The sequence below is a fragment of the Seriola dumerili genome, unplaced genomic scaffold (genome assembly GCF_002260705.1).
Source record: "Seriola dumerili isolate Sdu_G_001 unplaced genomic scaffold, Sdu_1.0 BDQW01000035.1, whole genome shotgun sequence".
In the NCBI taxonomy this organism is placed as follows: Eukaryota; Metazoa; Chordata; class Actinopteri; order Carangiformes; family Carangidae; genus Seriola; species Seriola dumerili.
The window spans coordinates 3012356-3037444 of NW_019174290.1; the positions used below are offsets into that span (position 1 = coordinate 3012356).

Sequence of the window (25089 nt, forward strand, 5' to 3'; positions counted from 1 at the left end):
TATTTCCGACTGCACGGGAAGGCAGCATTTCTTTAAAGGGCCAGAAGCGATGTTGTTTACTTTCGCCTCACTGTTTCTAACGCCCTCTGCTGTATATGAAATAGTGGTGGTTTTTCACAATTTCCTGACATTTTATACACGAAACAATCGATCAGTTATGTAAGAAAATATCAGATGGATACAATAAAAATACCTTTGTGTGTGTGAGACACAAAAACATCAGAGTTGATATTGTACTCAAGTGGTGTACATTTATGACAAATTAGTGATTAATCAAATTATGTAAACCTGTAAACTTGGGGCTTTTGGGCCCCTGGGCAGATTCCTGCTTTGCCCAGTTGGTAATATGGCAGCTATGGAGTTATTTATCACAGTAGTGAACAGTTTATGATGTCATATGTATTACACAAAACCAAATACAAACAAATTAATCTTTTCTATGGGCACTTTAATTCCATTTGGCATTACAAAGATAAACAAGACAATGGAAAACAAATAATTTAACAGGATTGTGTAGAAAATGAATGACCAAATTCAGGATACCCAATGAAAACTGTGTGCTTAAAGACAAAGTATTTTTGACCAAGGCTTTCAAATGGTAGCACAGTGCAATTTTACAACATACACCTCAACTGTTGAACTACATATTGCATCAGGACAGACAAATTGTTTTACTAAAATACAACTTGCTAGTAGTTCTACAGATTTTTCTGAAAGACATAAGAGCACGTGGTAAGGAGTGATAGTGACCACAGTTCTGCAATCTGCGTTTGATGTTGTTGGATCAAACCTCTATGCTGCAGCTTGAATGAACCCTGATGTGTCCTACTGAGTGTATTTTCAGCTCTTTAGCTATTTCCTCAAATGCTGCAAGAAATTCTAAGATGTTTGCACATAATCAAAATGTCAAGAGGCTTCATACACACACTACACAGCAGAAGTCAGCACATAAAGCTGCTCATGTTTGGTACCTTGATTAATCACAACACACACACACATTCACACTTGTCTTGCACACACAAACACTATGTGTTTTTGCAAAACCAGTGAAGTAGAAATTGTCACCATATTATTAGTTAATTTAAAGTGATGACAATTACACTGACTATTAATTTTCACACATAGATAGAAGTATTGTAATTGAAACAGTGCCTCCATTCAAAGTTTCTTTTGGTGATGTTGGTAAGTGTCCACTTGAAACATATCTATATATTGTGCACAGTAGCTTTTCAGGTGTGTATTAGTAAAAACAGCATGCACAGAGATGCCTAATCATGCTTGAAAATACCCTGCTACCTACAGTAGGTGGAAGATCTGTCTTTTATATTGAGCAGGCAAAAGGTGAAGAGCATTAAACAGGAAGCTGCAGTTACCGAAACTATAAATAGAATTCACATTCATTTCCAGGTGACTCGGGTAACTTCTTTACTTTAATGTCAATTTCACTTAACACAGTGCCCAACCAGTACTTTTTTAAGAACAAGTGCAATAGCATTATATTCCAGTTTTCCTGCCATGTCACAACAAATCAAAAGATCTAACATATGTACAATACTAAAGTTTAATTTTTTTCAAATCAGCGCAGTTAAGATGGAATGTGAACAAGGTTATGGGTGACTCCTCAAAGCACCAGTCAGCAGCAGCCGTCTGCGAATATCTCAGATCCTTTTTGCTTCATTCACACCACTAAAAAATTTTTCTCTCGGTTGTTTTCTTCAGCGTCATGGGGTGAAGCAGAACGCCACACGTGGGGAACAGTCAAACAGATGGCACAACAACAGCACGATTCAAAGATGAACGGGTGAGTGGATGAGGGCAAAAAAATCTGCCAGTCGCTCCATACTAACATGTGTATGTGTGTTTATGTGCACGGTACAGTTTGTGCGTTGAGGGAGAGAGGAGCTACTGCAGGTAGCGGTAGACTTTGAAGCAGTGGTTGCCGGAATCGGCGACCACAACGTGTCCGTCAGAGGTGAGAGCCAGTCCCTGCGGGCCGTACAGAGGGTCTGCTGATGTGTTGATGTAAGAGAGGAACGAACCGCTGCCATCAAACACCTGAGAGAGAGAAATGTTATTACTTCTTTCTTTAGATTTGTATTCGGGATAAAACCAGGAGATGCTTCATTTGCAGTTTATAAAATGCCCTGACATGTTCAATAAAGTCATGTATATTGTTAAATGTGACAAGGAGGTGTTTACTTATAATTATGATTGTGAATCAATATTTCTTTTAAAAGAACTGTTAAATCTATAGATTAGAGGGAACATACAATAGGCAGGGGGTGATGTTGGCAAAATCAAGTCAATTAAACATACTGGGTTTCTCACACAAATGTTAATTTGCATTTGTTATAATCCGTTGAAGAAAAATGTTATGATCAGTTTATAGTTCAAACTGAAACTAGTAGCTAGATTGTATCAGAACAAGAACGTTTACATTGTCTGATGTGGAATCCGGGGGTCAAAGGAAATGAGAAAAGAGTCACAATTTGTTTCTGTTTTCTAAATCTTCTTTCTACTAGAAACACAGCATATGAACCTCTGGTTGGTTCTATAAAAGACAAGAATAACTTCATAAATAAGGATGATTCACAATGACCGGAGCGGTCGTTTGACCTGAAGGAAGAGGACTCCAATGTGTGATCAGCTTTTTTTTTTGTACAAGTGAAAATGAAGTATTACAGATGCATGGGCCACAAGATAGCATGGACCTCGGTTAAGAAAAAAATCTAAATTAGCTCTGCAAAGTGCAGAAATCCAAACAACTGTGAATGCAACAGGGGACAAAAATTATATTTTCTTTAGACTTGTGGGAGTGAAATGTTTTGTACTGACCTGTATCCTACTGTTGCCCCAATCTGCTACTATGATGTTACCATTAACATCCACTGCCACTCCTGTGGGCGCGTTGAACTGGCCGTTGCCCTCACCGTTAGACCCAAACTTCAGCAAGAATTCTCCCTCTGTGTTGAACACCTACATTTTCAAATAGAAAAAAAAAAACAATCTAAAATTTGTTTTTGGCAAATTAGTAAACAAAACACGGTAACACTTTAACCACAGAATAGTTTTATTAATAAGAATTAGATTATTAGAGGATAAAAAAGACACAATTTCTACTACTAAAAATGTATTAATAGTCACTTCCACTGCTCTGAAACTGTACTCACCTTGACTGAGTGATTGTGGAAATCTGTCACGATGATTTCATTGTTGTTGTTGACAGCAGCAAAATGAGGGCCTGCATCACAGAATCAGTAAAAAAAAAAAAAAAAAAAAAAAAAAAGGTCTCAGACACAAGCCATTTCACCAATTCTGATTTTACATGTCATGAAACGGTTCAGTTCAGCCAGCTGTTGCAGAGCAGATGTTTTCAGTCAACATGCAGATTTTTAGAAGTAGCCAATGTATTTATGAGAAATAAAAAACATAAATGCACCGGCAGACACAAAAATGAAGACTGATGAGAGAAAATCTAGTTACTCGTACCATGTTCAGTTGTACCACATGCTACAACAAACACACTTGAATTGTTAATCTGCGTAATGACCTGAACGGTTTGCTTTGTCTGTCCTAAGCTTTTATTGATATCAGTAAAAAAAAAAAAGAAAAAAAAAGTGTTGTTTACATTGGAAACAACACTGAAAAACAAAGTTGTTTTTGCTTTGTTCATGTCTTCTCTATAAATTCTACAAAAACTCAGCAGTCAAAGGATGAGGGGATCTTGATGGTTCCTGCTTTGGCACACGGTACGCCTTCATTCCACATGCAGGTGTGAGCTGGTCGGAGAACGACTGTAGGGGGCAGTGCACGTATTACCATTTAGTGTACCTGCAAACTGCCTGTCACCGTTGCCTCGGTTACCGAACTTGGTGACCAGCTTGCCGTTGAGCTGAAAGATGAAGACGCAGCAGGCCTTGTTGTCGACCACGATGATGTGGCCGTTCCTGTCCACTGACACGCCTTTAGGGCCCATCAGCTTCCCTGAGCCAATCTTGTTCTGCAGAAGCAAAGGATTTGACATTTGTGTTGCACCGCAGCTTTTCAATCATATACTGCATGACTGGGAACTTAGACATACATTAATATTAGTACAGTATATGTATATTATCCCCATTTTTTAATTGAGGTGTTAGTCTAGCATTATGCTCACAGGATTTTTGTCCCCATTTTTATAACTTACCAAAAAAAAAAAAAACTTGCCTTTAGTCTCTTTAATAAGTTCTATTTTGTCTTATATGTGATTTACAAAGAGAAAAATAAAACATCCCATCAATACACTGTAGACACACTTCATAAAAAGAGTAATAAATCATGGGGTAGTTGGTTTCGGTGATTAAGAGACATCCAGTGAACGAGCCCCAGGCTCTCCTGAACGGAAAATGTCAGTTTCTGACATTTTGCTAGCACAACCCTACTGCAACTCTAAGTAGGAAAAAAAAAATCCATCATTAAAGCATAAGGTCACAATTATTTATATATACTTTCAAAACTGTACTGGTTTCTGTAATTCAGGATAAAAAAAACCACTGAGACGGACTGAAGAGGGAAGTGAAAATCTGCTCAAGTGTTTCTCTTCACACTCCAGAAATTAGCAAATGAAGTGTGGAAATTGCAAATGACTTGCAGATTTTCGGCGCTTGTTTTTCTGTTTGAATCACTGAAACATGAATGTACAGGCAGTGTTTTAGGGACAGTGCAAAATTTACTACTAGTATTTTTGGTGGCTAACCTGCCGGGTAATATCTCTGCTTGCACAGAAAATTAACATACTGCAACATAGCAATGCACAGTTAACCTCAAGCCTGGTTGTTTTTGACTGTATATCAGTTTTTTTTTACTACACCGCTACAATACCGCTACAACCCACTGATGGTTGAAGTATCTTGACTCACCTTAAACTTGCCCTCACTTGAAAAGATGCTGACCCATTTGTTGTCATAGTCGGCAATGATGATGTCACCATTTGGGTGGACGGCCACACCGGTCGGCCGCTGCAGCTGACCCGGAGTCCTGCCCCGGATCCCAAAACGACTTTTGAACTGGCCATCGTTGGAGAAAATCTGTGTAAAGACATGAGATGTTAAATGATGCGCACTTTTACCAAGTCAGTACACAGTATCGTGAGATATACTGAGATGGCAAAGTGCACAGGCAGCATTGTTCAAGGTAACTGAACACTGATAAGTAATAGCGCTACAGCGCTGACTTCTCACTGCAGCCCTGAGCAGCATCTTCAGCACAGGAAGTTCTTGTTACCTGGACACACTGGTTGTTGCTGTCTGCGATCAGCACCTTTCCCAGAGCGGAGGCAGCCACTCCCTGCAGGTTAGTGAACTCCCCTTTGTTTCTTCCTTTTGTGCCTAGAACGCATAAACAGTTTTTCATTAGTAGCTGATATTTGAAAAATATTTTCTTTCTTTCTTTCAATTCTATATAGACAACAAGGGCTGCTACTAATGATCCTTTTGTTTATCAATTAGTCTGCCAATTATTTTCTCAATAAATTGATTGTTTGGTCTATAAAATGCCAGACTCCAAGGTGATGTCTTCAAATGTCTCGTTTTTTTCTGATCAACAGTGTAAAACCCAAAGATATTCAGTTTACAGTGATATAATAAATAATACATTTCCACACTTGAAAACCTGTTACCACCAACCATTTGATATTTGCTTGAAAAAAACAAAAACAAAACAAAAAACAGTTAATCAATTAGTAAAACGCCAAAATAGTAAAACTAATCAATCAATCATTGCTGCTCTACAGAAAACATATAAAGAAAGAAAAATGCCCAGTGAACATGTCGATACAGCCATTTGAATTTTCAAAAAAACATCAGCTGTGTGTTTTGTCTGCTCTGCTGTGAGAACAAAACGGCTCCCTCACCGATTCTGAAGATGAGGTCGTCCTCGATGGGGTTCTCTTTCCTCCTCCCTGTGCTGTACATACTGGCCGGCCTCTTGATGGCCTTCTGCTTGATGTGCCCACTGCCTGGAGACTTCAGCCTCTTCTTCATGCCGTCCGAAGTTGGTGACACATCTATAGACTTGGTGGCCCTAATCTTAAAGGGGCTTCCTTTGATATGTTGGTCATATAAACGCAGTGATAAATTAAAAGCCCCCTCTTTAGGGGCTGTGAACAGGTACTCATAAGTGCCATTCTTGTTGTCCAGTATCTCTCCTTCACCTTTGCTACCATCAGGTGAGGAGATTTCAGCAGTTATGACTGCGTTACCCATCTTGCACAGTTCTCCATCTTTGTCCTTAGTGGTTATGGTGATGGAGGTGGGTACGCCCACCACACAGTGCCGTAACGCTTCACCAGTGGCCACAGACTCGGAGGCCACCGCGTTAGTCGTTACAATAGTGCCCAGGTTATGGATGGACTTCTTTAGTCCGTCTGTCTCCACGAGGAAGTCCAGCTGGTCGTTCTCTCCGGGCTGCAGAGGAAGCTCCTGGCTGGCCAGCTCAATGAGACGCTCGCTCATCTGCTTCTTCACCAGCAGCACCTCGGCCTCAGTGCCGTGGCTCAGAGCCTGCTCCGTGAAGTTACAGCTGCTGTTGATGCCCTCCTGGCCCTGCAGCAGGGTGTCCAGCTGGGCTTGGAGCACCTATCACAGACAAACACCAGGGGGCAGCAGGGTTAGACAGACCAGTGGTTGCTACTTTTTAGGCTTGTGACCCCTTAAAAAAAAAAAAAAAAGCAGTGTCTTCTTGCACCACCTTGTCACAGTTGCTGTGAGCAGGTCAAACAAAGAATGATTTTCCTGTCTTATAGTTATTCATCCAAGTCTGACTATATCTTATAGACAACAAGAGGTACAGGTACGCAGTATCTTTCTTATTCTCTAATTCATCTCACAACCCCGCAGATTCACCGTGATCTCTTGTGGGGCCCCAGTTCTCAGGTTGGAACCACCGCTACAGGCCGTGAAGCCCGCACATGAAACCCAACCAGCTCCACTGCTTTGTAGGAGGGAAAGTGAAAAGAATTCTGCGTGAAAAGATAAAATATAAAAAGGACAGACCATGACTTGTCTGCATGAAGGGAGTGAGATCTTATCTCAGTAATTACATGTTGGCAAAAAAAATAGTGTATTGTTGTTATTGTTCATATGCAAATGAACAAAAAGTCCTGACTCTCAGATACACACGGCTGCAGCTTTACTGCAGCGACTGCACATGAAAACAGATGAGTATCTGTTAATGTGGCTATGTCATCCTGTGGTGCCACGCAGAGATCTGTCTGTGAAATTACTGTTACACTTACTGACATAACCAGCACAACGGCCTACAGAAGCAATCTGCAGTAGTTAATGCTGGAAAGTCAAACACATTATAGTTGTTTTTTTTAAAAAAAAAAAATCTCATTTCATTAAACTGTTCACATTTGCTTAAACATGTCATCTGGCCCCTGCTGGGCGTTTTTGGTTTCATTCTCCTCAGTGTTACACTCCACTTCTTTCAACAACAACAACAACAACAAAATATATCATTAAAAAAAGTTTATGTGCCACCCCCTAGCTTTTAAATGTGACATGAACAACATGAAGATTGTACGGGTCATGCAGCAACATATAGAGGTTTATATCTGACTACCAGCTTCATAAGAACAGCTTCATATCTCTATGAGAACAGGTACTGTTCTGTCTTCAGAGGCGATGATCAAATACATGGCTCTAAAATGACTTTTTCCATTTAATGTATGGAATAACAAGAGTTATAGGTCATTGAATAATGATCTGTTAACCATTAACTAATCACATGAACTAATAGTGACGATGATTTCTTACATAGGAATTCAAGATAGAGAGTTAAACATCTGTTATGCATTACTCAAGCATCTGTTTAGTAATCTTGTCAATAAATTTAGCCAATAATAAACTCACACAAGTCACATTTAACTCATGAAATCCGTCTGTATGTTATTCTACATGTGTTATTGAAAAGAAGTTCTTTGCTGTTAATAATCTTTGAGCTGACTTTTCACCATTTCTCTTCAGAACTGGGACATCACCACACACTCATCAAAGCACCAAGACAGACTCACCCGCATCTGGCCATCACACTCCTCCTCTTCTCCAACAAGAGAGGCCATTAATCCATCTATCTCAGACTGCAGTCAAACGCTTCATCCAAACATCCCTTCACTATCTCTTTTCTCTTCACATAAATTCACACGCCGAAGCTCTGAGAACGAAGAGGCTGTCCATACATACTGTGAGAATGGAGATCGAGCTGCCAGTGTAAGAGGATAAAGTGGTAGCAGCATGAAGAGCAAAGCTGCACTGTATTACCTCATTGCACATGACACACCCAAATCAACTCCCAGTGTACACACTGTGCACTGGCTCCATCTAGCTACAGCAACAACACGGCTGCAAGTCACTTATGTGACTTTCCCCTGGGCTCCAGTGTTTTGACTGCACACCAGCCACTGAATTGTAAATCATTAGCAACCCATGTGACGGAGCTCCCAGGCTCCCAGCCTCTTAACCAGACTGGGTGATTGGTTGTCCAGACTGGGGTGGTGCACCAGCTCCATTGACCCCCCTCTGTCCAGCCTGTTAATCGCCTATCAGACCAGCTGAGCCCCTGACACATATATCAGCAAAACAAAAAGGCTGATGAGCAGCCTGTGACAGGTTAAATTCAATTTTAACCAAAATAGATTAAAACAAGGCCAGTGTCTTGCATCAATTTTAATGTTATACCACTTGTTTCTTTCTCCATAATTCCCTTATGTAATCTACTCCAAAACATCTTGATAAGAAACCATCAGAGCTGCTAGTTAATGCAGCGCCTTTAAGAGGTAGATAACTGCAAAGTGCTTAACGCTGATTAAAAAAACTCAAACAACACTTACCATGATTGTGAACGTAACCAGATAGGACCAAAGTGTAAACCAAACATCCAAGCGTAACACTGAAACTACACTCTGCATGTGTCAGCTAATTCACTGAGAGTACTTTGCTTCATTCAGACTTCACCTTCTGCTTCAGGCCATAGTTGACCTCCAGCTCCATGAGCAAAACACTCTTTCGGACATTGAGGGTCTTCTGCAGTTCATCGAAGGTGGTGTGGATGTCATCCTCAATGGAGCTCTTCTGGTTGGTCAGCTGCTGCAGGATCTCTGACAGTGTCTGCAGGGCTGAGTCGATCTCTGGTAACCTAGGAGCAACAGAGGGAGGGCATGAATGACGAGGAATGTTTCTTATAGCTAGTCAACCATCACATGACTGAACAGGCACAAAAAAGAGGATTGTGTTTGCTTCATTTATTCCATCATGGCAGTTCCTTAGGAGTAATATGCATAAAGTCTGTAGTGCAGTATAATGACGTCTACATAAGGCTGCTGTTGTACCTCTTCTTGACGGCGTCTAGCTGGTCCTGCAATGAGGCCTTGTGTTGTTCCACTACGTCTTTAAGAGGCACAGTTGGATGTTCTCCATGTTCGCCGCTTGTACACTCCTGACACATGGCCGTCTCACATGGAGGACAGTAAAACTCCATGACCTAGGAAACAGGAAAAAGTAAAGATTAAACTTAAATATGGGGTTGAGTTTCATTCCAAACCGTTTAAGCCACATTAGCGGCATTGCTAATGCAGAGCTGGTCAGCCCCCCACTGTGGTTCAGCCTGAAATATCTTGGACGGACTTCTATGAAACTTTGTACAGACATTCGTGGTTTTCCAGAAAATGAAGCAGAATGACTTTAGCGAGTCCCCGACTTCACCTCCAACTCCACCATGAGGTTTATATTGTTGATTTTGAATGAAACATACATTTTTCGTTTAGAGTGAAATGTTTCCACACCAAGAAGAAGGACTGATATGCTATACAGACATTCATGTTTGCTTTGGGATGAACTGTAACTGAATTTCAATTTGCTCAATACTGGTTTCACCAAATACTTGTAAAACTAATGACACTCTCATTAGCCTCAGGTGTACTATTGTTTTTACTGCTAATTACCAGATGTTAGCATGCTAACATGGTAAACTAAGATGATTTACATGGTAAATATACTTAATAAGCAGTATATTACACGTTTAGCAAGTACACTGACATTAGCATTTAGCTCAAAGCACTGCTCTGTACGGGTGCAGTCTGACCACGAACAATTAAAAGAATCAACAATATCTGACCTAGTGGCCTTGACATCTACACTACAAGTCTTTATCAGATCTGTGAGACAGTGATTATTCATTGTTAATGCTGAACATTAGTATTTATTATTAGTCTTATTAACTGCCCTATATCATTGTCTTTTTGTTACTTTTATTGGTATTATTATTATTATTATACATCTTTATGTGGAACCTGCATCATGCTATGTTCCCTTACTGCTCTCTCTTTCTTTCTCTCTCCCTCCCTACACACCTCTATCTCTCTCTCTCTCTCCCTCAGCCCAACTGGTTGAGGCAGGCTGCCGCCCACCATGAGTCGGGCTGTGTTCAAGGTTTGTTCCTTTTGAAAAGATGTTTTTCCTTGCCACCGCCACCAACTGCTTTATAAATAATATTAGAAAGAGAACGGTCTAGACCCACTCAATAAGAGAGCTGCCCCGGAGATAACTTCTGTTATGATTCTGCACAATATAAATAGAATTGAATTGAATAGTGAATGCCATGGCAAAATAATCTCTCATCTCCATTCAAAAAAAGATACATAATATAACTTCTTCTCTAAATCTAAAAAAAGAAAAAAAGAAAAAGTTAAATAGAAAAAAAGAGCGCACAACTGCTGGATGACCAGCTGTGCTTACTTACAGGCTCAAACTACATAACTGACCTTCACAGCTGCCGTACTGCAGTTACTCTCAGTTTTCAGACAGGCGTAAACTTGAAAATATGTTTCATGTCATATTATTCGTCTTAAGCATCATCAGGATACTTTTCCAGACAGTATGTTGTGTGTATGGGTTTGTGAGAAACAGGAAGAGGGAGGAAGCACAGGTACAGACTGATATTGTGCGTGACTCTTACGTTGCCTCCATGATTGGGGCATGAGAGCAGTTGGCCTGTAGCCACAGCGGTGATGTTGTTGAGAGCGGCGGCCTCCTGGCTGCAGCTGCCCGGCTCCCGCTGCAGCACGTCCATCAGGTTGGTAATGAAGAAGTTATTCTGCAATGCCGCCACACCCTTCTCCGGCAGGATCGAGGTCTGGCGGCACACGGGGCACGACAGTGTGAGGCTGTGGGCCGGGATGTAATTCTGCAGGCACCTGGAGGAGGAGAGCAGGGGGAATATTGATGAGTGGGCGCATCCTGTACAAAGCTATATCAAAGGGAGTCTGGAGAAAGGGGTGGGTGGTGCAGTGTGTGTTGCATTGAGAAAGAGAAAGATCAAGGACTCAGCCATACTGAATACAGAGAGTGATGATATATAGTAGTACACATTAATGACTGTGACTATAGAAAGATTTTTCTTTAACCAGAAAGTTTTATTTCCTCTGTTTACACAATATAAATTGTCAGCATTCATTAACACTGTAATCTAATCTAATCTGGCCTTTTATGCCACCTAGTGGTTGAAATGTTTACAATTCAGAAGTGCTTTACAGTAGCACTGCAAACTGAGTCACCAGTTCATTATCCACACCTCTACTGTGCAATCGAACACAACAGCCCTGCCATAAACATATAAATCCCATCAGCGTGGAGCTTATAATGACTTGTGAGGTCGAAGTTAGTTTATTGTGTTGGGCTGGATTGGATTATAAAATTTTAAGAGATGCTCTTAACGTGTATGTTTATGAAAGGATGTGGAAAAACATCAGAAACACCTTTCAATTTAGTGCGACACCACCACCAAACTGGTTATTATAACATTTAATCAAGATTTAAGATTGAAGAGGTTTCAATTTCAAAGTTTGAGAAACGAGTTAAAATGGTAGAGGTTAAGTCATTGTGTAACTTCCTGGTCACAATCCAGCCTTTTGAGATTATGATGATGAAGATGATGAATATAATTGTGCAATTAAAGTTTTGGACAGGAAGCTGATGAGAAAAATTATATTTTGATCAAATTAGCTAACGTCCATTAAAGTCTTAATAAATGGGTTCCTAAGATGCTCAATGTCCAGGAAACAGCCTTTAAAAAAGGATCAGTGATGTAATCATGAATTATCTGGTTCTTGTCCTTGAGTTTTACAGTAATTTAATTCAGTCATTGTTTGTGTCGTGTGCTGTTCTATATGGATTCCATTGTTGAAGTATGTGAATCTTAAAAGCATCGCAACCCGCTTATAAGTATATAGGCTGGCATTGGCTCATGCTACGTACTTGTTACTGTACAATTAAACATTAACTAAAAATAAGCCTCACACATCTATTGCAGGGCTACTGAATTTGACTGCACTAGATTGTACATGTGTACTTGATAAAATGGAAACCCAGTGTAAAGCAACACTAGGTCACTGACGAGTGTGGTCGTTCTTCCGACCACACCCAGCATCATGTTGGATGTGGTTAGAAATAGATCCGAGTAAAGGAGGTTTTCAGCATGTGTACAGATCAGTGAGATAAGGCCTTTCTGCCACTGAGGATTTAGTGTTATATTACATGTTAAACATTCAGTCAGCTGCTCTGGGTTCTCTTTTACAATCACATTATGGTGAATTATAGAGCTAGGGAACTGCAATGGCAGATAAGAGAAATCAAATCCCAGAACAGAAAGAGATGCACAATGCTTTAACATAATTTCAACCATAACTTGCAATAATCGTGAGGTAATCAGATCCAAAGAATAAAAATGTTTAATAGCGGTAAATACTGTAATACTCACCACAGACATTTATGTGCAAAATAAATACACAGTAATAGAAAACAGGTGTATTGTTAACTGTTAATTCTAACAACTTAATGACTCTCGAGCGACAGACAGAGGATGGCACCAACACACCAAGGTCAACAGCAGAGATGCAGAACCATCTCTTGTGAAACTATGCTCAAATTTACAAAAACAACATTGATTTAAAAGTATCATTACTGCACCTCCCACTTACTGTTGTGCAAAATCGCTTTCTCTCACAAAAACATACAAATCATACATTTGAATTTGAAACCTTGCAGGTTGCAAATCGTGTCCAATGTACACACAGGATAAAAACATGACATTGCTGCATTAGAAACAGCGCAATAACTCCACTCACCTCTCACAGAAGGTGTGCAGGCAGGGCAGTACTTTGGGGTTTTCGTAGCGGTCCAGACATATGCTGCAGATCAAGAACTGCTTGTCAATCTGGCGGACCACGGGGCTAGGAATAGTGGAGCCTTCACTGGCCATCCTAAAACTCTGACATAGGAGTCCCGCTTCCTCTTACCCTGCACCCTGCAGAGTGACACACAGGGAGGACAAGACAAGTGAGGACAAGATATACGATCGAACACACAGTGATGACCTCATGGAAGTGAGTGGAAACCTGTGGGAAGTAAAGATCAAAGTTTGAAATCGAAGGCCAAATAGCTTCTTCCTTCCATCCCCTCACTGAGACAGGAAATGCCAAACACACAAAAACAGACACACCAATCAGCGCCTGTGGCTACATGCTTTAACACCAACTCACACTGAACACTGAAGTATTAAGATTAGAAACAGTGACTGCAAACATCCCGTCAATCAGCAGGTCGACAAGACGCAACCAGCTGCTAGATCCATTTCCTGGTGGTCGGTGGGATAAACTTATTTACATATAATTACATCTTCTAACCGTTAAGTCTAGGAACATCTGAGAGGTTGTGAAGAGGGTGAGAGGTCAAACTGAGGTCATGGTTTCAACATTAGATGTTTAGTGAATGATTAAGAAAAAATATCAGTTACAAACTTCTAGCTCTATTTCTCAAAAAAAAATATTGAGCAGTTGACAAAATAATCTCTTTAGTAGCTGCTCTGGAGCTTCTGATCAAATCAACCAATCTTCCTCAGGAAATGGAGTTTGATTATTGACACTGAAATGTAGATGTTCAAATTTCCTTTAAGGACTTTGAGCTTGTGTGGGGGTTTAAAAATTGAGGTTATAAGTGTAAAGTTCATCCTCCCTCTCTCTTCTCATTATTTCCTAAACATGAGCTGGTATTTGTCTGTTAATTATTGGGATATTTGCATAAAAGGCCAAAGCAATTTGGTATGAATTATAAGGGAAATGGAGGAAGTGTTAGATGCTACAGTTGTTAAGTACCTGCCTGTAATATTCAAATTTTTGGCAGTAGGCAAGTGAAAAACCGTTCATAAAAAGGGAACCAGTGAACCTTATGATGAATATTTTGTCAAATCAATAAAAAGAAAATAAAAAAAAAATGATATTTTGGGAGGAACCTTTTGGCGTGTGACCCTTTAAAGCAAAAATAATGTCTACTTGCAACCTCTCGTGACTGGTTGTGTTTGTCCAACAATTCAAGCAAGGACATGCCAACAGGGCAAAGCGGGAAACTGACCCCCAGGGACACCAACAGCTCCACACTTACACGTCAGTTCATTATTGGCAACTCATTTAGCTGCAAATTTGTTAATTATGTTGTAATGTTGATGAGTGATGAAACCTGACCAATTAAATGGATCAGGTATCAGCCAGATGTGACAGACGCACGATAAATACAGTTTCATTGTTGTTCATTTGATCATGATGTGGACACTACACAGTCTCTGACCTCATGTTACCTCTCATAAAAAATGTATTTCATTGAGGAATATCGATTTGAAATTCAGGAAGAAGAGGGAACCGCTATTGCATCGGTGCATGATATTGGCCCATACAGACTTTCAGTACTGCATCAGAGAAAGTCTAAATATGTGCATCCCAAGCTGTTAGAGGTAAAACCATACCACAGGACTTTTTATTTATTTTTTTCTTATTTCTTATCATGCTTCTCATCTTGCGACCACCAGGTCTCGAGCCCCATGTTGGGAACCAGCGCAGTAGAAGTTAGTAAATAGAGCAGGACTTGTATTTGAGCTGCAGTAGTTGCTGGGTGATTGTCATAAAAGGCACTTTAAGAGATAAATATTTGATTATAAAGTGAAAGCAAAGCACTCAGCACACACTGGTGAGAAACACCGAACACTGAAACTACCAAAATAAAACACTTTGCCTTCATAACACAAACACAATATTTACACCCACTCTTCATAATTCTGGACAAGCGTGACATGCTCTTCAGTTTTACCCGAAACATCTTATCATGGCACGATTTTATCCCTGAAACATTATCTGGCAGCTAACTTAGCCACAGAAAGTGTGTCAGTGCTTTTATTGTCTCTTCACATTCGAGACGGGCACAGAAACGGGCCACCTCTGCTGCTGAGAGGACACCCTCAGGGACTGTGCTTCTTTCTACGGTGCATGCTCTCCTTCTCATCCTCTCTCGTCTATTTTCATTTCATCCCTCTCTCGCTCTCTCTCTCTCTCTCTCTCTTATAAGCGTCTCCTCCTCTCGCTCTCCTCTCTGAAGGCAGATATGAGAGCCTGTATCTACAAAGCGGTGATGTGGTGAGCGTGAAAACGGAGAGTGGAGGTTAAAATGCTGTTATGATAAAGCTGTCATGCTGCCAGTGGGTTGCTCCCAAAATTTCCTAATATGCTACATGACCGGTATGTTATGTGTTTGCTGTGTCAACTGCCAAATAGTGGTGATGTTGAGCGTCTCGGTCCACTTTCACAAAGCTGCACTTGTGTTTGAAACAGAAACAGTTTTACTGTAATGGCAAAACATCAACAAGCTGTTAACAGCCAAGTCAAACATGAAACCAGATTCTTAAAATCACGAATATGTATCCATACATAAAAGGAAAAGAAATCATCTGCATTTGAATGACAATATATATATAAACAGGCACAAAGACAAATCTCAGATCCTCGGCTGTATGTTAATAAGTTCCCAGCATCACGGGGCCAGATGAAGCCTGAGAGCATCAACTACGGCTCAGACTGTAAAACTAAAAATCCTAAATCCTTCTGCAGACAGCCACAACAGGACAACAGAAGCAGCCCTGTGCTGACAGTGCACAAGGTCGTGGCAGCCACACATCGCTCCAGTCTTACATAATCAGATCCGCACCAGCTAAGCGGAATAATTCCTGCTGGATGGAGCTGTCATCTCACACACAGTGGAGGGTACACATGAAAGAAAGGGAAATATTATTGGATAAGTTTGTACTAACTCATAGGGATTTTAGCTTCTTGCATGTAGAGACCCCATGAGAAAATAGTTATCACGCAAATTGTGAGCTCAAAAAGAACAACAGTTATTCCAAAAACAGCTCAGCACGACATAACATGAATTGACAGGATGACTTACAGTGATGCATCTATGGACCGATCAACAGGCGTCATCCACTCCTGTACGCAGAAACACACTAAAAACACACCGAGATCCCTCTAAACATGCCTTCAGTTCATGTCAGCTCTGACGTGACATGATGCTTCCCTCCAGGTAGCAGCAATGAGCCAAAACAGGAGACGACAAGAGGTGTGTGAGCGACACAGCTCCTCCGTGTGTTTATGGGTGTGCACGCACACGTGAGCAAAGTTGAGGAGGGGCGATTTAGCCAGATTGTGTTTCAGTTTTTACATCATCTCTTCCCCTCCCTCCCTCCCTCCCTCCCTCCCTCTCTCTTACCACTTCCTCTCCTCCCATCCCTCACATTCTTTGCTCAGTCTGTGTCATCCATTCATCTCCCTCCTACCCCTTAAATGCTGGCTCACTGCAGTGCAGGGAGCGTGTGCGGCATCAGGAGTATGTGAGCGAGTATTGGCTGATGGCTGGTGATCTAACAAAACGGCCAATAGAGTTGAAGGCAGAGGGATCTCTCTGAGTGCATATGTGTGCAGGTGTGTGCATGCTGCTGAGTCACTGTACAGTCAGACAAAAAAAAAAAAAAAAAAAAAAAAGCTAAGAGGCAAAATATGAAGAAAGGGAAGGAAGATGAAAGAGAATCATGATTCATGATTCAAAGGGAATTAAAGTATTACATAATCAAAAGAGCACAGTGCTTCGAATCTGCTAAAACACAAGCACACATTCCTTCATATCCTGTACCGTCACACACACATACTATATACACGTATCGTACAGTAGGTCAAGTACGTCAGTTCTTAAAGATAAAGTATGTTGTTATTCCTTTATTGTCTCTTGACATAACGATGAAATGACGAAGGCCACCTGTTGCTCGTGGGATTTCACAGGCCGGGGTCGCGGTCTCCGCCTGTACCGCTGTCTGCGTGATGATCGAAACTCTACAAAGCTTCCTGCGTTCTTAAGAATGAATAATCGGAACCAGGAGGAGAAGTTTTATCCTTCAGACAACAGTAAAACACTGACCTCACTGACCTTTCTGATAAAGCTACACTGGTCGATTTTTGCCTCACGCCAGTATACTGAGCGCTGTACGTACATACAATATGTATGTGGTGGAGTTGACACAGGGAGCGCGTTTAGTCGACCAAATGATCGAATTAAAAGACTTTGCGTGCATGATGATGTACCATCATGGAAATGAGTCCTGTCAGTTTGTTGTCTTTAGCCTGGTCCCATGTCGTGCTCACTGTTTGGACAAACTGCCGCACTAGTCGCATCTTCGTGGTTAAGATTAAGAATCCGAACATCATTTTCCTGCGTAGCTTGCTAACATGAAAAATAATGAGAGGAAATGGCCACAAGCATGGTTCAGCTCGAAGCAGCTATAGTAGCTGATGCTAGAACAGGAATAACAATGACAATGTTCCTTTGATCGGTGTTATGTTAACTGCTTCTAGCAACTGCTGGGAAGATGATGCTTCTCTTGATCTTCCTTCTCATTGGTTAAAGGCAAAACTAAGACAAAGTAACCTTCCCTCTCGAGGAAATCAGTTAACGTGAAGACAATGTCAGGCTGAGTGAATGAAGTGAAAGAAAATGAAAATTCATTCCGAAAATCAGGTTCAGTTGTCTAAAGATTTCACTCAATGTACAAACAATGAAATAAATGTCGTTCTGTTTTGATCTTGAAATGAAAACATGCATACTTTGAAGTCAGCTCAAGATCAGTTTGCTGAGAACTGAGATCAGTCTGTTTGAGGAAAGATGATATCAAACAAAACATTGTCAGGGGGATTTCCACAGTTGTAGTTTATATACTCCATCAGTGACGAGGTAAAACCAGGAAACGTTGTCGACACACATCTGAATTTACACATTGTAAAATAGTGACATTAAATAGAAATTTTGACCCTATTTTCCGAGTTTCACAGTCATCAATTGACCTACTAATAACAGTGAAAAAGCACGGGGAAATCCTGAACTACCACTTCTATCATTGCATTTAAAAAAAACAAAAAACAAAAAAAAAAACAACATCAATTGAACTTGACAGAGCTTTTTCACACACTTCATTATGCCTGGCAGCTCCAAGGCTGTTCCAGTGATCTCATCTCAGCCTCTGCCAAACTCAGCGAGCTCTGAGTCAGTCAGACGAGTGGGACACAGAACAAAGAGAAGCCAATGTAACTCTGGAGAAAAGAGAAGAGAAGAACACACGGGCCAAAGTTGTTGATTGTGTGGGTGTCGCATCAAAATGAAGACAAATGACACAAACAATCAATTTCCAAAGCTTCGTCTCAGATTCAGTGCCCTAAAAGGACGAGGCTGCTGTTATTCTATAATTTTACCGAACGTCAGCAAAACCAACCATGTGTTAGTCAGTGTCTCAACACTTTCCAATTTCCCTTTCTTGTCCTTGACACTCAACCAAAAGAGCATTTTCTACTAAAGACGTAAATCTAAAAGCAGATCACAAATACATCCTCTCTTTTCTTTTTAGAAATTTATTTTAACAGCTGCAGTTTTTAATCCAACGTTTCTCAAACTGGGGAAAATAGTGCACTTATCGGGGGGTATTTTCAGCAGCATGAAGGCAGATCATTAGTGAGTTTTTATGACAGAAGAACAGTGTATTTTGGATAAAATCAAAATAAATTACAGTGCACATGTTGGTTTTTAATAAAAGAGCATATCACCCAGTATAAAAGTGATACATATTAGTCGGATCAATTCATTGTTGGCTTTGGTATCTACTTTGTTGACAATAAGAAAAATACAGAATATTACCAGCCTTATGCTTTGGTACTCTTATAAAACAAAAACAAAACACAGAGACAAACACCAGTCATTGAAAACAAACAACAACATTGCTCCATAGCGCAACTAGTGATCAGAATCCCCACAGGGTGCCTCTGATGAGTGGTTATACAGGCAGCCTTCAATTTGGATAATGCAAACATTACATCCTTCCAGTCACCAGGTTCTATGACAAACAACACACCTCTTCATTGCTTTGTTTCTGCTTTGTTAAAAGGCACAGTGTGCAATCTGAATGTCAACACCACAGGACTGGAACCTGCTATGACTTCCACACTGACAGTCGGGCCTTTCAGTGCTAACATCAGTTAACATGATGCTGTTAAAAGGCTTCATCAGTGGACTTTCTAAACACAGCAGAGGCCTATATTTTCCTCTGAGGACACAAATGTGATTTTCACCTGCAGGCCGTGCAAATAATTAGAGGTTGGGGCTTTAGTGTTTCAAAGACGCCGATCTGACCATTACATCACTGGAGGGTCTGTGTGATAGCAAACAGCTCGAGGGCACAAACGCATAAACACACTGCAGGAGTAAACACATCCTTAACTTGTTCTAGTTGCTTCACAGCTCACACCCACATCATCACCCATGATGCATTCAGACACTTCAAAGGCTACCATAAAACAGCAAAAGGCTGCTGACCCGCCTAACCTCAGAGCTGTGATATGTAATGCTTCCACAACCCATCCTCCAATACATAAAATCAACTTTCACTAAAGTTGAACTTAACCAGTTGTATGTTGAGGTTCTAGGCCAAGCTATACTTTCAAACCAGCCCATTTCCACTCACCAGTACGAATAGGGAACAGGTTTTCATGCAGTTGTCTCTTAAGTATATCTCTCTTTCGGTTCACACAGTGGCTGCAGTGGTCTGTATGTTGCTCTGGGTTTCCCCCTGCCGTCCGTCCCACAGCTCTTTCCAGAGCACTGACCTCAGCTGTTTTTATCATCTCCCTCTGTTCCTAAACACACCGGAACAAAATGCCGCGTCACCCCACACAATGACGACACTGCTCAGTCACAATGACCACTTTCAAAATGTAAACAGCCAGGGTGAAGACAAACAGGTGAATATAGATGGGGAGATGTACAAACAAGCACTGATGGAGACCAGCTGATTTTTTTTCCTCCCTTCACCTGCACATTATTGAGCTTTTTATAATGTTTTCTTACATAAGAGTCACTGGTGTGTGAGGTCGGAAGTCCAAGAGTCCAGTCACATGCAGGTCTGCTGCTACGCCAACATGTTGGTGTGAGAACAGAGTCACAGGACAGTTTATTGCTGCTTTATTTTACATCAGCAATTTTAACTCATATTTCATGATCAATTATTGTGTTTTTTAAATTGTTTTAATTGCAGTTAAACAGATACTCTTATGTCACATCTATCCAATTAGAGTAAAAATCATATTTTGTTCTCCTTTGCACACGTTTATTCAATCTTAAAACTCTGTTGAAATTCATACTGTGTTTCTCATGTTAGCTGCAATCTAAAGGACTTCAACATACAACTCATATGAGCGCTCGACATTTTAGAAAATACACTTGGTGCACACAGCGTTTGTGCTCTCGCTGAGAGTTAAGTGAGAAGATTGAAACAGTTCTTTAAGTACAGAGGTGAAGCAAGGAGGCCATTGGCCTATAGCTTAGCATTTAGTCCGGAAACAGGGGTAGACAGCAAACTTTCCAAAGCCAAGAACTCCACCTATCAGCACCTCTAAAAACTCACTCCTTACCATGTTATATCTCATTTGTACACAAACCGTGATCTAAAAAGTATAATTTATGGTTTTAGGGGTATTAGTGTGCCGCTTCCTCCTGCTTCCAGTGTTCATGCTAAGCTAGGCTAAGGGCACACGGCTGAACGGCCATGACTGAGTCTAAAACGGGCAATCAAAAAAAAGAAATCTGAGAGACAAGCGTACTTTTTCACCGACACACAGTCAGCAAATCACGATGTGAAGCGGGTGTGAATGTCTGATCGTCGGTTTTGGAAAGTTACAGATATGACCAGCCTCACCCTAACCCACACCCACACCCCTCCCAATCCGACCATCTGACAAGCCCTTTGGATGGTGTATAATGCCCCGTTAATCGCCTCTTGGCTCCGGCTCCTCACTTAGTCAGCCGATATGAAAGTAGTATCGATGATCTCGTGTAACTCTCACAAAGCAAATGTGTAAGTGTTTTGCCTGATCACATTTTAAGTGATCCGGAGAAGAAGCCGGTGAATACAGAAACCCCATGACAGTGCGTCACCCGGCTGCTCACCATCCATCCTGGAGACTCGAGATAAGACTATGAGGTTTATTCTTTCAGTCATTCGCTGGAACCTCAGTCACATCAGCCTGACAAAACACTAAAGAGGACCTGACAGTTTGAACTGGCAGCAGAATCACATCATCCCATTCATCACCGCCTACATCACCATAATGACTGTTGCTGGTAAAAAAGACACAAATGGCCGCCCACTTAGCTACCAGGCAACAGCTCGTACATGTTCATTATGTCTAAAACCACTATAATCAGGAGAGGACCACACGGCCCTGAACGCTACATCTATAAAACACACTGTATTGTCACTGTAACTGCTGTTTATGTGCGAGGTGACAGTTGCAGTTTGTTTGTTTTCAGCATTTATTGTATTTTAAATCCTGTCAGCACCTAAAGCCAGATGGTCGGCCTATAAGGCTTATTGTCCATGGCGACCCTGGTAATCGCACCATTTCATCACCAACACCGCAACAACAACAACAACAACAACAACAAAAAACATAAGGATGTGAAGCAGCTTCAGGACGCAAACCTTTACATGACCTTTCCAGTTTCTGTTTCAGTGGAATCACGTGCTTTTATTGGTGCAGAGGGAGACACCAGCCCCACCCCCTGAATTGTCAGAACAGTCTCATGTTAATCTAAAACATCCACTGGGTACAGGATGATGAGAGATTACAGCGGCAGAGCACGCCTTCAGCCTGAACATCCCCTCGTCCGACTCCACATCCACCCCCTCTACTTGAAAACTCTAAAACCCCCAGCGGCATCTATAAAGAAGCCACTGAGTGATTTTTAAAAAAAACCCAAAACAAAGATGCCATTTGGAGGTTTTGTTCAGACATTTTAAAGACATTTTGCAGTTAATGATGATTTCTTCTGAGTTGTGCAGTTATTACTGTTGGAAAAAAAAAAAAGAAGAATTTTCTACCATTCTCTGAAGGTTTGTCTGATCGCATTTACATTTCCGAGAAAAAGGCTGCGCCCCGAGTGAACAAGGAAACCCCGTGTCCTTGTGTCGTTTGGCTTTACATCTGCCAACCATGCATCTGGTGACAAAAGATAAGACAATGCGTCTCAGTCTGTGTGTGTGTCTGTGCAAGTAGGCTACTGTATGTCAACTACTGACTTCAAATTAAGGTCTACAGATGTGCCAACGTAAGGCCACTGGAAAGTGTCCATGCTGCACATCTGTCAGACAGGATCCAGTGAAGCATGCGGCTATCTGTCCTGACAAAATGTACCTCGTCAGTAAAACAGTAACAGCAGTAAACACTTTCAGTTTTTGATTTACTTGATCCTTAATCCACTGCAGGGCACTTAACATAGTCATATCAGCACATCAGCAGAATATGTGACATATGTCCATTATCTGCTGTTATTTTTGATATATCTCTGTTATATTTAAATATCTAATTGTACATTTTACATTATTATCTACTATTCATCTTGTTTCTAAGTATTTCATAATGACATTTTGCAGTTTTTCTTTTCTTTGTACTGCAAATTTCCCCACTGTGGGACTAATAAAGAAGAATCTTATATCTAGAGTTGAGATTATATTTTAAATGATGAAATGTTAATCAGCTGATGAATGAAGCCTCATATTTACTCTACAGATATCCAAGTATAGAGAGTGTTGCAGACTATAAAGCCCATGCAGAAAAACTTTTGTGCCATATAAACTTCACTTCACTTTCTCTCAGCAAACATCACATGAACATGCCGTGCACTGCACCTGCTACTCTTCAGGACAGATGAACTGTAACCAGCGAGCACGACAAACAGGAAAAGGAAATGAGAGTCAAGTAAATATTCTCTTGGGAATCTACGGTGCATGCAACTGCACAGAAAAAGCTCCTTAAAGCACAATTTGCTGAGAATAAAGACAATGTGAACACCTGAGACAACGTGAACTGCAGCTGGAACCTGTATTTCTAGTATCTCCTCACAAGACCTCCAGGGCAAGAGCCTGGAATTACAGAAGCATCTTTTAACAATAACCTTTTCCTGTTACAGGAGGCCAAGCAGACCGACGCACAAAAAAACAAAAAGAAAAAAGAAAATCCAAGACTGTACTCTGCAAAAGGACTTTCCCCAAATCAACACCGGTACAGCTTCTCCCTTCGTTTAAATCATATATATTTCCTACTTCCTTTCCACTTGTCATTTTTCCAACTCTTACTCACTATTTCCAACCTCCCTCTCTCCATCTTTAAATCCCAAACATCCCACTTACTTCAACTCCATGGCTTCTCTCCTGGCCTCTCTCTTCTCTGGGGGTGAAAACAACACTGCTCTCAGTCACCTAATCCTCCTCATCTCTGATATAAGTGTAGTGTGTGCAGTGGGCAGAGAGGGGAACGCATGTGAGAGGCCTGAGCTGCTGTTACAATAATCCAAACAGACTGACAGGGTGCCACCGGGCGAGCGGAGATGGGGGGGGGGGCGCCAGTGGTGTAGAGGAAAAGAACTGACCAATCAGAGGGTTTTTAGTGAAGCCAGCGAGGGGTTGGGCTTAAGGCTTGTGCTGCTCTTTAACCCCCGGTGAGGGCAATAGTCCCAGAGGAGAGATAGATAAGGAGTGACGGAGGACGGGCGACAGAGAGAGAAGAGAGAGGGAAACAGGCCAACAGAAGCCAAATTATTTCAGATGTCTGACTTGGTATGACAGGATACTGTCTGTTACATGCTACGTACCTTTTATCATTTACTGTAAAAAGAAAAAATACTTTTAAATCAGGTGGATAAAGCTGAACTCTTTCCCCATGTGCACAATTTTATCTCCATTTCCCAGAAAGGCCCCAAGTGTACATGAGCTCTACTTTTCTCTGTCACAAGCTGGAATGACATCATTTTTTGAAGACATGAGTGCACTGAAGCAAAGTAAACAAGACAAAGACTATTCAACAGAACCAAAGACTACAACGAGCAAAAGAAGAAGTAATTGACCAACATATCACCACAAATGAGGGCTGACACACAAAACTAACTTCTCTCACTGGTTTGTGCTCTAATAAACATAACTTTAGTTTTTAAACTCTTGCTACTATTGCAGACACAAAACAATGTTTTTCATGACACTAAACTCTGAGGAATGAGAGAAATATTAATATCCTCGCAGCGCGGCTCTGGAGATGGCAAGGCTGGTTGGTTTAGACTGAAATATGTGACTGACTTTGATAATACTCTGACTTTTCCTCTAGCGCCACCATGAGGTTGACAGTTTTTGTTTTTTTAAGTGAAACATCTTGACAACTACTGATTGGATGCTATGAAATTTGATCCATTCATGTTCCACACAGGATGATTTGCCATCATCTGGATACATTTCCGTTGGTACCAAAAAGAACTGAGGTTCGGGCCTTATTTACAGCTCTGTGTGTGTTGCGTTATATTAGTGTCTCTTTATGGAAATCTTATAGACCTCAGTTGTATCTCAGTACATGAGAGTAAAATAACCATCCTGTTCCGACACTTCCCGTCATTGTTGTTTCATATTGAACATTTCCACCTTGGCAGAAAAACACTGGTTGTTCCATAACAACTAAATCACTCATACCGTCTTTTCAGACTGCACACACCCACCCACACACTTACACACACTTACCTACACACACACACACACACACACACACCTACACTACATAGCACAGACGTATATGCCCCTAGAGAGTTTCCCCATCTCTTGAAAGCT

At 41.0% G+C, this 25089-nt stretch overlaps 1 protein-coding gene across 2 annotated transcripts; it reads right to left on the minus strand.

The window, feature by feature from the left end:
* Positions 1–431: 431 nt before the first annotated feature.
* trim2 (tripartite motif containing 2) lies at positions 432–23774 on the minus strand. Of its 2 annotated transcripts, none has more exons than XM_022738272.1 (12): positions 23632–23774; positions 13157–13335; positions 10990–11227; positions 9365–9516; positions 8991–9171; positions 5888–6611; positions 5260–5363; positions 4896–5063; positions 3832–4000; positions 3171–3241; positions 2836–2976; positions 432–2055 (listed from the first exon to the last, which is right to left on the minus strand). In XM_022738272.1, exons 2-12 carry the CDS (start codon positions 13288–13290, stop codon positions 1903–1905), a joined length of 2235 nt encoding a protein of 744 aa, XP_022593993.1. In that variant the 5' UTR covers positions 13291–13335; positions 23632–23774; the 3' UTR covers positions 432–1902. The 2 variants fall into 2 exon arrangements, with proteins under 2 accessions (XP_022593993.1, XP_022593992.1); XM_022738271.1 differs by having other exon boundaries at positions 3820–4000.
* Positions 23775–25089: the final 1315 nt, after the last annotated feature.